Source organism: Bombina bombina, chromosome 7 (assembly GCF_027579735.1).
Source record: "Bombina bombina isolate aBomBom1 chromosome 7, aBomBom1.pri, whole genome shotgun sequence".
Classification (NCBI taxonomy): domain Eukaryota; kingdom Metazoa; phylum Chordata; class Amphibia; order Anura; family Bombinatoridae; genus Bombina; species Bombina bombina.
The window spans coordinates 190046069-190061645 of record NC_069505.1 but is presented as its reverse complement, the minus strand read 5'-3'; the positions used below and the strand labels follow the sequence as shown (position 1 = coordinate 190061645).

The following is a 15577-nucleotide window of genomic DNA, read 5'->3' as shown; positions in this document are numbered from 1 at the left end:
TCTTCTATCTTCATCCGATGAGGACCGGCTCCATCCTGAAGACCTCCACCGCGGACCCATCCGGCGACGTCCAACTGAAGAATGACGGTTCCTTTAAGGGACGTCATCCAAGATGGCGTCCCTCAAATTCCGATTGGCTGATAGGATTCTATCAGTCAATCGGAATTAAGGTAGGAATATTCTGATTGGCTGATGGAATCAGCCAATCAAGATCAATCCGATTGGCTGATCCAATCAGCCAATCAAATTGAGCTCGCATTCTATAGGCTGATCGGAACAGCCAATAGAATGCGAGCTCAATCTGATTGGCTGATTGGATCAGCCAATCGGATTGAACTTGATTCTGATTGGCTGATTCCATCAGCCAATCAGAATATTCCTACCTTAATTCCGATTGGCTGATAGAATCCTATCAGCCAATCGGAATTCGAGGGACGCCATCTTGGATGACGTCCCTTAAAGGAACCGTCATTCTTCAGTTGGACGTTGCCGGATGAAGATGGGTCCGCGGTGGAGGTCTTCAGGATGGAGCCGGTCCTCATCGGATGAAGATAGAAGATGCCACTTGGAAGATGATGGTTGCCGGTCCGGATCTACTCTTCTTCCCGGATAGGATAAAGACTTTGGAGCCTCTTCTGGACCTCTTCAGCCACCAGATGATGGATCGCCAGCCCCCGCTTGGGTTGGATGAAGATTTTGGAGCCAGGACCGATCGGTGATACCCGGTGAGGTGAAGACAAGGTAGGATGATCTTCAGGGGCTTAGTGTTAGGTTTATTTAAGGGGGGTTTGGGTTAGATTAGGGGTATGTGGGTGGTGGGTTGTAATGTTGGGGGGGTATTGTATGTTTTTTTTTACAGGCCTCTTTTGCCTTCTTGGGGTTCAGGGCTGGTAAGGTAAGAGCTTTGAACTTTAGTAATTTAGAATACGGTAGGGCATTTTTTATTTTGGGGGTCTTTGTTATTTTATTAGGGGGCTTAGAGTAGGTGTAATTAGTTTAAAATTGTTGTAATATTTTTCGTATGTTTGTAAATATTTTTTTATTTTTTGTAACTTAGTTCTTTTTTATTTTTTGTACTTTAGTTAGTTTATTTCATTGTAGTTATTTGTAGGTATTGTATTTAATTAATGTATTGATAGTGTAGTGTTAGGTTTAATTGTAGGTAATTGTAGGTATTTTATTTAATTTAATGATAGTATAGTGTTAGGTTTAATTGTAACTTAGGTTAGGATTTATTTTACAGGTAATTTTGTAATTATTTTAACTATTTTAGCTATTAAATAGTTCTTAACTATTTAATAGCTATTGTACCTGGTTAAAATAAATACAAAGTTACCTGTAAAATAAATATTAATCCTAAAATAGCTATAATATAATTATAATTTATATTGTAGCTATATTAGGATTTATTTTACAGGTAAGTATTTAGCTTTAAATAGGAATAATTTAGGTGGCGGTCGGCAGATTAGGGGTTAAAAAATTTAATCGAGTGGCGGCGATGTGTTGGGGGCTCGGTTTAGGGGTACATAGGTAGTTTATGGGTGTTGGTGTACTTTAGAGCACAGTAGTTAAGAGCTTTATGAACCGGCGTTAGCCCAGAAAGCTCTTAACTCCTGACTTTTTTTTTCTGCGGCTGGAGTTTTGTCGTTAGAATTCTAACGCTCACTTCAGACACGACTCTAAATACTGGAGTTAGAAAAATCCCATTGAAAAGATAGGATACGCAATTGACGTAAGGGGATCTGCGGTATGGAAAAGTCGCGGCTGAAAAGTGAGCGTTAGACCCTTTTTTGAGTGACTCCAAATACCGGAGGTAGCCTAAAACCAGCGTTAGGAGCCTCTAACGCTGGTTTTCACGGCTACCGCTAAATTCCAAATCTAGGCCTTACTTAGTTCTTTAGGTATCCTGTTGAAAGCATATGCACATATCCTCAGCAGCAGCAATGTGCTACTGGGAACTAGTTGATGATTGGTGGCTACACACATCTCGTGCCATTGGCTCACAAAATGTGCTCAGCTAGTTGCCTGTAGTGCTTTGCTACCCTAGAGCTGATTTTAACTATGAGGTTAAAGGGACATTAAACACTAATGAATGTTAAATAGAATGATGCATTCAAAAAGAGGCTAGTCTGAGAATAACATGTAGATATATTTTATAAAGTTTCTTTAGCTGTTTCAATATTGACAAAATAAGTGTAAAGTTTTAGTGTCTATAAAACAATGGGAGCTGCCATGTTGTAACTTAGGTTACCTTCTCTGCTGTGGCCAATTAGGGATATTTATAAATAGGTCACTAGAGTGTATAGCCAATGGCTGTGTGGAATACAACATTTCTAACTGAAACTGAAAATCTCACAATTTCAGAATGGAATTAGAGGAAAAGGGGACAAAATAATGAAAGTATATTGCATTTCCTTATATAATATTTATCATTTTACATTAACATCTCAAAGTATTTAATGTCCTTTTAATACTTTTTGTAGGAGTTAAACATCTGGAGTGTTTTATGATTGCTCTGTTGCTTTCATATAAAACTCTACAGCATTTATTTTTACACTGCTATGTCCCTTTAAACTTTTCATGATTCAGAAAGGACACAATTTAAATAATAACAGAAGTAAGCAGGAACTTTTTTTTTTTTTATCAAATTTCCCAATTTTTTCTGTCTCCTTTAGTTACACTTCGCTCTTTTCCACAAGTGCATGCTGATGTAGTTCTTTATTTAGATATAAAGAAATTGTAGAAGAAATATTAGAACTTATGTTTATCTGTATGATCAGTTAAACAGTTTGTCCCTTCATGAGAAATCATTTGACACATACAATGTATATTGGTTCATATAATACTCAAATAATAAAATGTTTAAATTGTCTTTATCTATGTGATAACAACTAATATGAACACATTGGATTTATAACTTTTTCAATGTAAACTGTTTGGTGGACTGTAATTTGGGCTGTAGCTGTGTCTATCCAGTTTTGTATATTTGAATGGTAGGATCCTGTCCATGTGATACTGTGTCAAGCAGTGCTGCTGTTCCCTCTATGTGTCTGATGAGTGTTAATTAGTGTCAATATGCTCAGTTACATTTGTCTTCTTTTCAGATTTCAACGTGTGGCCAGATCACTGGATGTTCTGGGGGACCGGGGTGCAGGTGTCATGGGGGCACCCAGTGTAGTATGGGCAAGTTCCTCAATACATGTCCCTTAGAAGTGCTTTGGGTCTAGAACTATTTATTTATAATTTGAGAGTCCCTTCCTGTACATTTGTGGAATATATTTTTTGTACAATTTGTTCTCTGGGAAACATGAGCTATTTAATCTCGTTAGCTGAATGACTGTGTATCTGCTTCAGTTTCCCAGCCATTATATTATCCTGGGCTCTTCCCTTTCTATTTTTCTATTTCCCACAACTAACTACAATACAGTCTCTTGGGCTGGATGGGCTTGACCAGTTTGTGAGGGTGCCCTGCCCCCGGCCCCCTCGTGGTGCCTGGTGATGGTGCCAGCAGGATGCCGTGGTTGCCATTGAAGAAGATTCGTAGGCAATTCAAGCTGCTGCTGCTGCTGGTGCTACTCACCTCTGCTCTCTGGGTCACTTACCTGCACATCAGCCTCACCAGACAGGGCAAATTACTCCGGCTGCCCTTTGGTTATAGCAGAGGTAATTAACATGCGGTGTACACTTAACTCTTCCCTTGTCCAGTAAAGCAATGTTTCTTAACCTTTTCTCATATGTTATCTACCCCAAACTACATCACAGAATAATTATTTAAAAAAACAAATCTTAAAAAAAAAATGAACCAGAGCAAACGTATAGGAATCAGATATAGTTTTATTAATTCAGGAATTTAAAACATATAGTATTGCTGATAATGATACATTTTAAATGGCACATTTCTTCATGGAATAATATATATTATATAATATTTTGCAGTGACACATTTCTCCATCGATGATATGTTTCTGTACCTTTTCTTAATCTGCATCAGCTCTAATATTGAAGGCAGGCCCCAGAATACTCCTTACTTATGACCCAAGTACCCCCAGCCGCAGATATATGTACACAGGCAGTAAAGCACTTGTCCTGCTATATAGATATATGTAGAGGAATGCTAAGTGTTGTGAGATAAATGTGTTGGGGCTGTTGCTTCCTGACTTCTGGAGTTAGGCTCTGGGTTTAGTATAGCCTGTGCTTGTGCACACACAGCAATAATTATTATGGGGTTTGCTGCAGATACCCTTATGCCTAAGTAAGGAAAATGACCTGTAGGTATCTGAAGGACTTCAGTGAACAGTGACATTGTTTGCCAGAGCTGTAATGACCTCATATTTTGTGTCATTGCATATTTTGTATTGGAGAGACCTAGTCTGTTCTGCATCACTCATAAATGATTGTTATTATCTCTTGTGAGGTGTTTTTATAGATATTCTTTGCAGAACTTAATGCTTGAGCCTCAACAGATGATGTTGACAAAGGGTAGTAAATAATAGAGGAGATGGACTAGGAACTATATAATATACAATGTTATAAAAGAATCTGCTGGAGAAAATGTGTGTTTAATACTGCATGAGGGTCCTTTCTATAAAGAAGCAGTGTGTAAAGCTAAACAACTTGCTGACAGTGTATTATAGAGTTGCAAAGAGCTCGTTTTGGGATCTGTTACTCCTAATTAGATCTCTTTGCAGAGGGCTCCTCACCCTGCTTTGTGAGTCACACACAGACCTTCCAGCTGGCAGAAGAGCTGTTGTGGGGCGGAGGTGAAACTTGTGGATTCCCTTTTTGGTGGGGGTAAGTCAGGAGAATGTCTTGTTACTTCACCCTGCTGCAAGTTGTTGCTTTAGCAGCTGCATGTTGCTCATCTCTGACAAAACTGTTATGCGCAGGGACTTCTCCCCTATATAGGAGTCACACAGTTAGCAGAGGGGCTCAACTTCTCACTATAGTGAGAGGGATGATAATGTTTGAGGGGCAGACACTTTACAGGGGGATAGTGTCCCAGTTACCCCACCCTTGAGAGTGCCCTCTAATTTATATGACTGCAGTAATATACAGTAACGCTACTGATTGATGTTGTATCATGTTACATAGTTCCCTGACAGTGATTTACACTTAGCTGTGTGCTAGACATGGGACCCTTCCCTACAAATGACCAGCTCTATAGAATTCTTCCTTGCAGAGTCTACTTTAAGGGTTTACTGTTTTTCCCTGTGAGGCTGTGTTCCTAGCAGTGTTTTTCTAGGGTTGCCAGTAAAGAGCTGCTGTGTTCTCTGGCTGGGGCTTCCACTGACTGCTCGAGGGACTGCTTGTTTCTAGCTGGTTCAGATTTTGGCTGCAAACAGCTAATGAGGTTTGCTAGTTTAGGTTTCCATGGCTAGAAATGGGAGAGCATGAGATGAAAGGATTCCATTCAGAGCAGTCTCTATTTAGTCTGGGCACGCTCTCTAAATGCCAGGAAGAGACTGCCCTTTTGTGCAGCCTCATTGATTCCGGCACTGCTGAATGCTTAACCCTTTTTACTTAATCTGGCATCTCCTATCTCTGACATGATGTCTGATACATTAGCGCTACAGAATGTAATTCCCATCACATACTCCACACCCTTGGCCTGAAAACCTTCACCCCCCCTAGATTTTATACCAGAGACCAACCCATCTTTGTTCTTTTAACCCTATAGTTTCTGAAAATCGATTTAGCTACTTCTTTAGTGTCACCTGCATAACAGTAATTTTCTAAAACTGGATCACTTTTCCCCCCCCCCCTCTTCTAGATGGAGAGCGAGTGGAGGGGACAGACACCGCACAAAGACAAGGACGCGCTCAGGCACCCCTCCATTTTCAGGTGGGAGATTCCAGTGAAGAGCTCCCAACGGTGAGAAATAAAGATGATTTTGTCTAACATCCTAAAGACTCCCAAGGCTGCTATTTATAGCTCAAACAGAAAAAGATCAGCAGCTTAGGTGAAAGACGTTCACAATAAATGTATCTGTTAAATTTTTTAATAAATTAAACTAAAACATAATAAAGGCAATTGTCAATATACAAAACATCAAAACAAGGGTAAATTATCATGCCCGCAATATAAAAATGAATTTAAAAAAAATGAAAATAAAAATCCAAGTCCCTTTTTAAAATCTCTAAAAAGTCCAAGATTATAAAAATGAAAGATCTTGATAAATAAAAATGTTATTGCTGAAATTAAAGGCAAACCGTATAATTTCCGTTATAAGTAAACATTCCACAAGTTCAGTCTATTCCCCCCCCCTTGTAGTGCACATATACACCTAGATTACAAATCTGCGTTCGCTTTAAAAAGCAGCGTTAAGGGGTCCTAACGCTGCTTTTTACGCCCGCTGGTATTACGAGTCAGGCAGGTACAGGTGTACCACTCACTTTTTTTTCCGCGACTTTTCCATACCGCAAATCCCCTTACGTCAATTGCGTATCCTATCTTTTTAATGGGATTTGGCTAACGCTGGTATTACAAGTCTTGGAAGAAGTGAGCGATACAGCCTCTACCTCCAAGACTCCTACTGCATTTAAAAGTCAGTAGTTAAGAGCTTTATGGGCTAACACCGGAACATAAAGCTCTCAACTAAAGTACGCTAACACCCATAAACTACCTATAAACCCCTAAACCGAGGCCCCCCCACATCACAAACACTATAATAAAATTATTTAAACCCTAATCTGCTGACCGGACATCGCCGCCACCAACATTATACCTATTAACCCCTAATCTGCTGCCCCTAACATCACCGACACCTACATTATATTTATTAATCCCTAATCTGCTGCACCCAATGTAGCCGCCACCTACCTACACTTATTAACCCCTAATCTGCCGACCGTACATCGCCACCACTGTAATAAATGTATTAACCCCTAAACCGCCACACTCCCTCCTCACGAACACTATAATAAATTTTATTAACCCCTAATCTGCCCTCCCTAACATTGCCGCCACCTACCTACAATTATTAACCCCTAATCTCCTGTCCCCAACGTCGACGCTACTATAAGTTATTAACCCCTAAACCTAAGTCTAACCCTAAAACTAAATACTTACCTATAAAATAAACCCTTATAGCTACAATATAATTAATAGTTACAATGTAGCTATTTTATGATTTATATTTATTTTACAGGCATCTTTGTATTTATTTTAACTAGGTACAATAGTTATTAAATAGTTAATAACTATTTAATAGCTACCTTGTTAAAATAATTACAAAATTGCCTGTAAAATAAATCCTAACCTTAGTTACAAATACACCTAACACTACACTATCAATAAATAAATTAAATAAATTAACTACAATTATCTAACATAAAATTCAATTAAATAAACTAAATTACAAAAAATAAAAAAATTACAAGAATTTTAATCTAATTACACCTTATCTAAGCCCCCTAATAAAATAAAAAAGTCCTCCAAAATAATAAAATTCCCTATCCTAAACTAAATTACAAAGTAATCGGCTCTTTTACCAGCCCTTAAAAGGGATTTTTGCGGGGCATTGCCCCAAAGTAATCAGCTCTTTTACCTGTAAAAAAACCCCCCAAATACAATACCCCCCCCCCGCCCTTAAAAATACCTAACACCACCCCATTGAAGATCACCCTACCTTGATCTTTCTTCAGCCAGCCGGGCACCGATGGGACAGAAGAGGACATCCGGACCGGCACAAGTCTTCATCCGATCGGGGCAGAAGTCTTCATCCAAGCTGCATCTTCTATCTTCATCCATCCGGCGCGGAGCGGGTCCATCTTCAAGACATCAGACACGGAGCATCCTCATCTTTCCGACGAATAAAGGTTCCTTTAAATGACTTTATAAATAGGTGTGGTGTTTTATCCAACTTTTTTTAGCGCCATCCCATCCATTCTATAATTTTCTTTAAATGACGTCATCCAAGATAGCGTCCCTCAAATTAAGGTAGGAAAAATCTGATTGGTTGATTTAATCAGCCAATCGGATTGAAGTTCAATCTGATTGGCTGATTGGATTAGCCAATAGAATGCGAGGTCAATTCTATTGGTTGATCCAATCAGCCAATCAGATTGAATTTCAATCCGATTGGCTGATTAAATCAACCAATCAGATTTTTCCTACCTTAATTCCGATTGGCTGATAGAATCCTATTAGCCAATCGGAATTCGAGGGACGCCATCTTGGATAACGTCATTTAAAGGAACCTTCATTCGTCGTTAGTTGTCGGAAAGAAGAGGATGCTCCGCGTCGGATGTCTTGAACGTGGACAACACCGGATGGATGAAGATAGAAGATGCCGCCTGGATGAAGACTTCTGCTGGATGGAGGACCTCTTATGCCCCGATCTGATGAAGACTTCTGGCCGGATCGGATGAAGACTTGTGCCGGTCCGGATGTCCTCTTCTGTCCCATCGGTGCCCAGCTGGCTGAAGACGGCTCAAGGTAGGGTGATCTTTAATGGGGTAGTGTTAGATTTTTTTAAGGGGGGATCGGGTGTGTTTTAGAGTATGGGTGTGTGGGTTGTAATGTTGGGGGGGGGGGTATTGTATTTGGGTTTTTTTTACAGGTAAAAGAGCTGATTACTTTGGGGCAATGCCCCGCAAAAGCCCTTTTAAGGGCTGGTGAAAGAGCTGATTACTTTGTAATTTAGTTTAGGATAGGGAATTTTATTATTTTGGGGGGCTTTTTATTTTATTAGGGGGCTTAGATTAGGTGTAATTAGATTAAAATTCTTGTACTATGTTTTTATTTTTTGTAATTTAGTGTTTGTTTTTTTTGTAATATAGTTTATTTTATTGTATTTTATGTTAGATAATTGTAGTTAATTTATTTAATTAATTTATTGATAGTGTAGTGTTAGGTGTATTTGTAGCTTAGGTTAGGATTTATTTTACAGGTAATTTTGTAATTATTTTAACTAAGTAGTTATTAAATAGTTATTAACTATTTAATAGCTATTGTACCTAGAAAAATAAATACAAAGTTGCCTGTAAAATAAATATAAATCCTAAAATAGCTACAATGTAACTATTATTTATATTGTAGCTATATTAGGGTTTATTTTATAGGTAAGTATTTAGTTTTAAATAGGATTAATTTATTGAATTGTAGTAATTTTATATAAATTATATTTAATTTATGGAGGTGTTAGGGTTAGACTTAGGTTTAGGGGTTAATAACTTTATTAGCAGCGACGTTGGGGGCGGCAAATTAGGGGTTAATAATTGTAGGTAGGTGGCGGCGATGTTAGGGAGGGCAGATTAGGGGTTAATAAAATGTATTATAGTGTTTGCAAGGCGGGAGTGCGGCGGTTTAGGGGTTAATACATTTATTATAGTGGCAGCGATGTCCGGTCGGCAGATTAGGGGTTAATAATTGTAGGTAGGTGGCGGCGTCGTTGGGGGCGGCAGATTAGGGGTTAATAAATATAATATAGGTGTCGGCGATGTTAGGGGCAGCAGATTAGGGGTTCATAGGGATAATGTAGGTTGCGGCGGTGTCCGGAGCGGCAGATTAGGGGTTAATAGTAAAATGCAGGTGGCGACGATGTTGGGGGCGGCAGATTAGAGGTTAATAAGTGTAAGGTTAGGGGTGTTTAGACTCGGGGTTCATGTTAGGGTGTTAGGTGCAGACATATTTTTTTCTTTCCCCATAGGAAACAATAAGGGCTGCGTTAAGAGCTGAACACTGCTTTTTCTCTTGTTAAGTGTATCCAGTCCACGGATCATCCATTACTTGTGGGATATTCTCCTTCCCAACAGGAAGTTGCAAGAGGATCACCCACAGCAGAGCTGCTATATAGCTCCTCCCCTCACTGCCATATCCAGTCATTCTCTTGCAACTCTCAACTAAGATGGAGGTCGTAAGAGGACTGTGGTGTTTTATACTTAGTTTATTTCTTCAATCAAAAGTTTGTTATTTTTAAATGGTACCGGAGTGTACTGTTTATCTCAGGCAGTATTTAGAAGAAGAATCTGCCTGCGTTTTCTATGATCTTAGCAGAAGTAACTAAGATCCTTTGCTGTTCTCACATATTCTAAGGAGTGAGGTAACTTCAGAGGGGGAATAGCGTGCAGGTTTTCCTGTAATAAGGTATGTGCAGTTAAAATATTTTTCTAGGGATGGAATTTGCTAGAAAATGCTGCTGATACCGAAGTAATGTAAGTAAAGCCTTAAATGCAGTGATAGCGACTGGTATCAGGCTTATTAATAGAGATACATACTCTTATAAAAGTGTATTTTAAAACGTTTGCTGGCATGTTTAATCGTTTTTTTACATATGTTTGGTGATAAAACTTATTGGGGCCTAGTTTTTTCCACATGGCTGGCTTGAATTTTGCCTAGAAACAGTTCCCTGAGGCTTCCCACTGTTGTAATATAAGTGGGAGGGGCCTATTTTAGCGGGTTTTTTTGCACAGCAAAAATTACAGACACAGACATCCAGCTTCTTCCTGCATGATCCAGGACTTCTCTGAAGGACTCAAAAGGCTTCAAAAGTCGTATTGAGGGAGGTCAAAAGCCACAGTATAGCTGTGGCAGTTGTGACTGTTTAAAAAAGTTTTTGTCATTTGTTATTCCGTTTTTGGTATTAAGGGGTTAATCATCCATTTGCAAGTGGGTGCAATGCTCTGCTAACTTCTTACATAGACTGTAAAAATTTTGTTAGTGTAACTGCATTTTTTCACTGTTATTTCAAAATTTGGGAAAATTTGTGTTTCTTAAAGGCGCAGTAACGTTTTTTATATTACTTGTAAACTTGTTTTAAAGTGTTTTCCAAGCTTGCTAGTCTCATTGCTAGTCTGTTTAAACATGTCTGATACAGAGGAACCTACTTGTTCATTATGTTTGAAAGCCATGGTGGAGCCCCATAGGAGAATGTGTACTAAATGTATTGATTTCACCTTAAACAGTAAAGTCTGTAAAATCAGTCTTTATCTATAAAAGAATTATCACCAGAGGGTTCTGTCGAGGGGGAAGTTATGCCGACTAACTCTCCCCACGTGTCAGACCCTTCACCTCCCGCTCAGGGGACGCACGCTAATATGGCTCCAATTACATCAGGGACGCCCATAGCGATTACCTTGCAGGACATGGCTGCAATCATGAATAATACCATGTCAGAGGTATTATCTAGATTGCCTGAATTAAGAGGCAAGCGTGATAGCTCTGGGGTTAGGAGAGATACAGAGCGCGCAAATGCTGTTAGAGCCATGTCTGATACTGCGTCACAGTATGCAGAACATGAGGACGGAGAGCTTCAGTCTGTGGGTGACATCTCTGACTCGGGGAAACCTGATTCAGAGATTTCTAATTTTAAATTTAAGCTTGAGAACCTCTGTGTATTGCTTGGGGAGGTATTAGCTGCTCTGAATGACTGTAACACAGTTGCAATTCCAGAGAAATTGTGTAGGCTGGATAGATTCTATGCGGTGCCGGTGTGTACTGACTTTTTTCCTATACCTAAAAGGCTTACAGAAATTATTAGCAAGGAGTGGGATAGACCCGGTGTGCCCTTTTCCCCACCTCCTATATTTAGAAAAATGTTTCCAATAGACGCCACTACACGGGACTTATGGCAGACGGTCCCTAAGGTGGAGGGAGCAGTTTCTACTTTAGCAAAGCGTACCACTATCCCGGTTAAGGACAGTTGTGCTTTTTCAGATCCAATGGATAAAAAATTGGAGGGTTACCTTAAGAAAATGTTTATTCAACAAGGTTTTATTTTACAGCCCCTTGCATGCATTGCGCCTGTCACTGCTGCGGTGGCATTCTGGTTTGAGGCCCTGGAAGAGGCCATTCAGACAGCTCCATTGAATGAAATTAATGACAAGCTTAGAGTACTTAAGCTAGCTAACTCATTTGTTTCTGATGCCATTGTTCATTTGACTAAACTAACGGCTAAGAATTCCGGATTCGCCATCCAGGCGCGTTGGGCGCTATGGCTTAAATCCTGGTCAGCTGACGTGACTTCAAAGTCTAAATTACTCAACATTCCTTTCAAGGGGCAGACCTTATTCGGGCCTGGCTTGAAGGAAATCATTGCTGACATTACTGGAGGCAAGGGTCATACCCTTCCTCAGGACAGGGCCAAATCAAAGGCCAAACAGTCTAATTTTCGTGCCTTTCGAAATTTCAAGACAGGAGCAGCATAAACTTCCTCTGCTTCAAAACAAGAGGGATCTGTTGCTCATTCCAGACAGGCCTGGAAACCTAACCTGTCCTGGAACAAGGGCAAGCAGGCCAGAAAGCCTGCTGCTGCCCCCAAGACAGCATGAAGGAACGGCCCCCTATCCGGAAACGGATCTAGTGGGGGGCAGACTTTCTCTCTTCGCCCAGGCGTGGGCAAGAGATGTTCAGGATCCCTGGGCGTTGGAGATCATATCTCAGGGATATCTTCTGGACTTCAAAGCTTCTCCTCCACAAGGGAGATTTCATCTTTCAAGGTTATCAGCAAACCAGATAAAGAAAGAGGCATTCCTAAGCTGTGTGCAAGACCTCCTAGTAATGGGAGTGATCCATCCAGTTCCGCGGACGGAACAAGGACAGGGATTTTATTCAAATCTGTTTGTGGTTCCCAAGAAAGAGGGAACCTTCAGACCAATCTTGAATCTAAAGATCTTAAACAAATTTCTCAGAGTTCCATCATTCAAAATGGAAACTATTCGGACCATCCTACTCATGATCCAAGAGGGTCAGTACATGACCACAGTGGACTTAAAGGATGCCTACCTTCACATACCGATTCAAAGATCATCATCGGTTCCTAAAGTTTGCCTTTCTAGACAGGCATTACCAATTTGTAGCTCTTCCCTTCGGGTTGGCCACTGCCCCGAGAATTTTTACAAAGGTTCTGAGCTCACTTCTGGCGATTCTAAGACCGCGAGGCATAGCGGTGGCTCCGTATCTAGACGACATCCTGATACAGGCGTCAAGCTTTCAAATTGCCAAGTCTCAAACAGAGATAGTTCTGGCATTTCTGAGGTCGCATGGGTGGAAAGTGAACGTGGAAAAGAGTTCTCTATCACCACTCACAAGAGTCTCCTTCCTAGGGACTCTTATAGATTCTGTAGAGATGAAAATTTACCTGACGGAGTCCAAGTTATCAAAACTTCTAAATGCTTGCCGTGTCCTTCATTCCCTTCCACGCCCGTCAGTGGCTCAGTGCATGGAAGTAATCGGCTTAATGGTAGCGGCAATGGACATAGTGCCATTTGTGCGCCTGCATCTCAGACCGCTGCAATTATGCATGCTAAGTCAGTGGAATGGGGATTACTCAGATTTGTCCCCTCTACTAAATCTGGATCAAGAGACCAGAGATTCTCTTCTCTGGTGGCTTTCTCGAGTTTATCTGTCCAAGGGTATGACCTTTCGCAGGCCAGATTGGACGATTGTAACAACAGATGCCAGCCTTCTAGGTTGGGGCGCAGTCTGGAACTCCCTGAAGGCTCAGGGATCGTGGACTCAGGAGGAGAAACTCCTCCCAATAAATATTCTGGAGTTAAGAGCAATATTCAATGCTCTTCTAGTTTGGCCTCGGTTAGCAACACTGAGGTTCATCAGATTTCAGTCGGACAACATCACGACTGTGGCTTACATCAACCATCAAGGGGGAACCAGGAGTTCCCTAGCGATGTTAGAAGTCTCAAAGATAATTCGCTGGCCAGAGTCTCACTCTTGCCACCTGTCAGCGATCCACATCCCAGGCGTAGAGAACTGGGAGGCGGATTTTCTAAGTCGTCAGATTTTTCATCCGGGGGAGTGGGAACTCCATCCGGAGGTGTTTGCTCAACTGGTCCATCGTTGGGGCAAACCAGAACTGGATCTCATGGCGTCTCGCCAGAACGCCAAGCTTCCTTGTTACGGATCCAGGTCCAGGCACCCGGGAGCAACGCTGATAGATGCTCTAGCAGCTTCTTGGTTCTTCAACCTGGCCTATGTGTTTCCACCGTTTCCTCTGCTCCCTCGACTGATTGCCAATATCAAACAGGAGAGAGCATCGGTGATTCTGATAGTGCCTGCGTTGCCACGCAGGACCTGGTATGCAGACCTAGTGGACATGTCATCTCTTCCACCATGGACTCTGCCTCTGAGGCAGGACCTTCTAATACAAGGTCCTTTCAATCATCCAAATCTAATTTCTCTGAGACTGACTGCATGGAGATTGAACGCTTGATTCTATCAAGGCGTGGCTTCTCCGAGTCAGTCATTGATACCTTAATACAGGCTCGGAAGCCTGTCACCAGGAAAATCTACCATAAGATATGGCGTAAATATCTTTATTGGTGTGAATCCAAGAGTTACTCATGGAGTAAGGTTAGGATTCCTAGGATATTGTCCTTTCTCCAAGAGGGTTTGGACAAAGGCTTATCAGCTAGTTCTTTAAAAGGACAGATCTCTGCTCTGTCTATTCTTTTGCACAAGCGTCTGGCAGAAGTTCCAGACGTCCAGGCATTTTGTCAGGCTTTGGTTAGGATTAAGCCTGTGTTTAAAACTGTTGCTCCCCCGTGGAGCTTAAACTTGGTTCTTAAAGTTCTTCAGGGAGTTCCGTTTGAACCCCTTCATTCCATTGATATTAAACTTTTATCTTGGAAAGTTCTGTTTTTGATGGCTATTTCCTCGGCTCGAAGAGTCTCTGAGTTATCTGCCTTACATTGTGATTCTCTTTATCTGATTTTTCATTCAGACAAGGTAGTTCTGCGTACCAAACCTGGGTTTTTACCTAAGGTGGTTTCTAACAGGAATATCAATCAAGAGATTGTTGTTCCATCATTGTGTCCTAATCCTTCTTCAAAGAAGGAACGTCTTTTGCATAATCTGGATGTAGTCCGTGCCTTGAAGTTTTACTTACAGGCTACTAAAGATTTTCGTCAAACATTTGCCCTGTTTGTCGTTTACTCTGGACAGAGGAGAGGTCAAAAAGCTTCGGCAACCTCTCTCTCCTTTTGGCTTCGGAGCATAATACGCTTAGCCTATGAGACTGCTGGACAGCAGCCCCCTGAAAGGATTACAGCTCATTCTACTAGAGCTGTGGCTTCCACCTGGGCCTTTAAAAATGAGGCCTCTGTTGAACAGATTTGCAAGGCTGCGACTTGGTCTTCGCTTCACACCTTTTCAAAATTTTACAAATTTTTTTTGGGAGAAAGGTTCTACAGGCAGTGGTTCCTTCCGTTTAAGTTCCTGCCTTGTCCCTCCCCTCATCCGTGTACTTTAGCTTGGGTATTGGTATCCCACAAGTAATGGATGATCCATGGACTGGATACACTTAACAAGAGAAAACATAATTTATGCTTACCTGATAAATTTATTTCTCTTGTAGTGTATCCAGTCCACGGCCTGCCCTGTCCTTTTAAGGCAGGTCTAAATTTTAATTAAACTACAGTCACCACTGCACCCTGTGGTTTCTCCTTTCTCGTCTTGTTTCGGTCGAATGACAGGATATGGCAGTGAGGGGAGGAGCTATATAGCAGCTCTGCTGTGGGTGATCCTCTTGCAACTTCCTGTTGGGAAGGAGAATATCCCACAAGTAATGGATGATCCGTGGACTGGATACACTACAAGAGAAATAAATTTATCAGGTAAGCAT

General features: G+C 41.0%; 1 protein-coding gene across 1 annotated transcript in view; it reads left to right on the top strand.

Moving 5' to 3' along the window:
- The first annotated feature begins 3168 nt into the window (after positions 1-3168).
- B4GALNT4 (beta-1,4-N-acetyl-galactosaminyltransferase 4) overlaps positions 3169-15577 on the top strand; it is a 188568-nt gene continuing 176159 nt past the window's right edge. The window contains exons 1-2 of the mRNA XM_053720514.1: positions 3169-3663; positions 5771-5871. Of these exons, the coding sequence (XP_053576489.1) occupies positions 3513-3663; positions 5771-5871 (252 nt within the window). The 5' untranslated portion in view covers positions 3169-3512. The remainder of the gene's footprint in view (positions 3664-5770; positions 5872-15577) is intronic.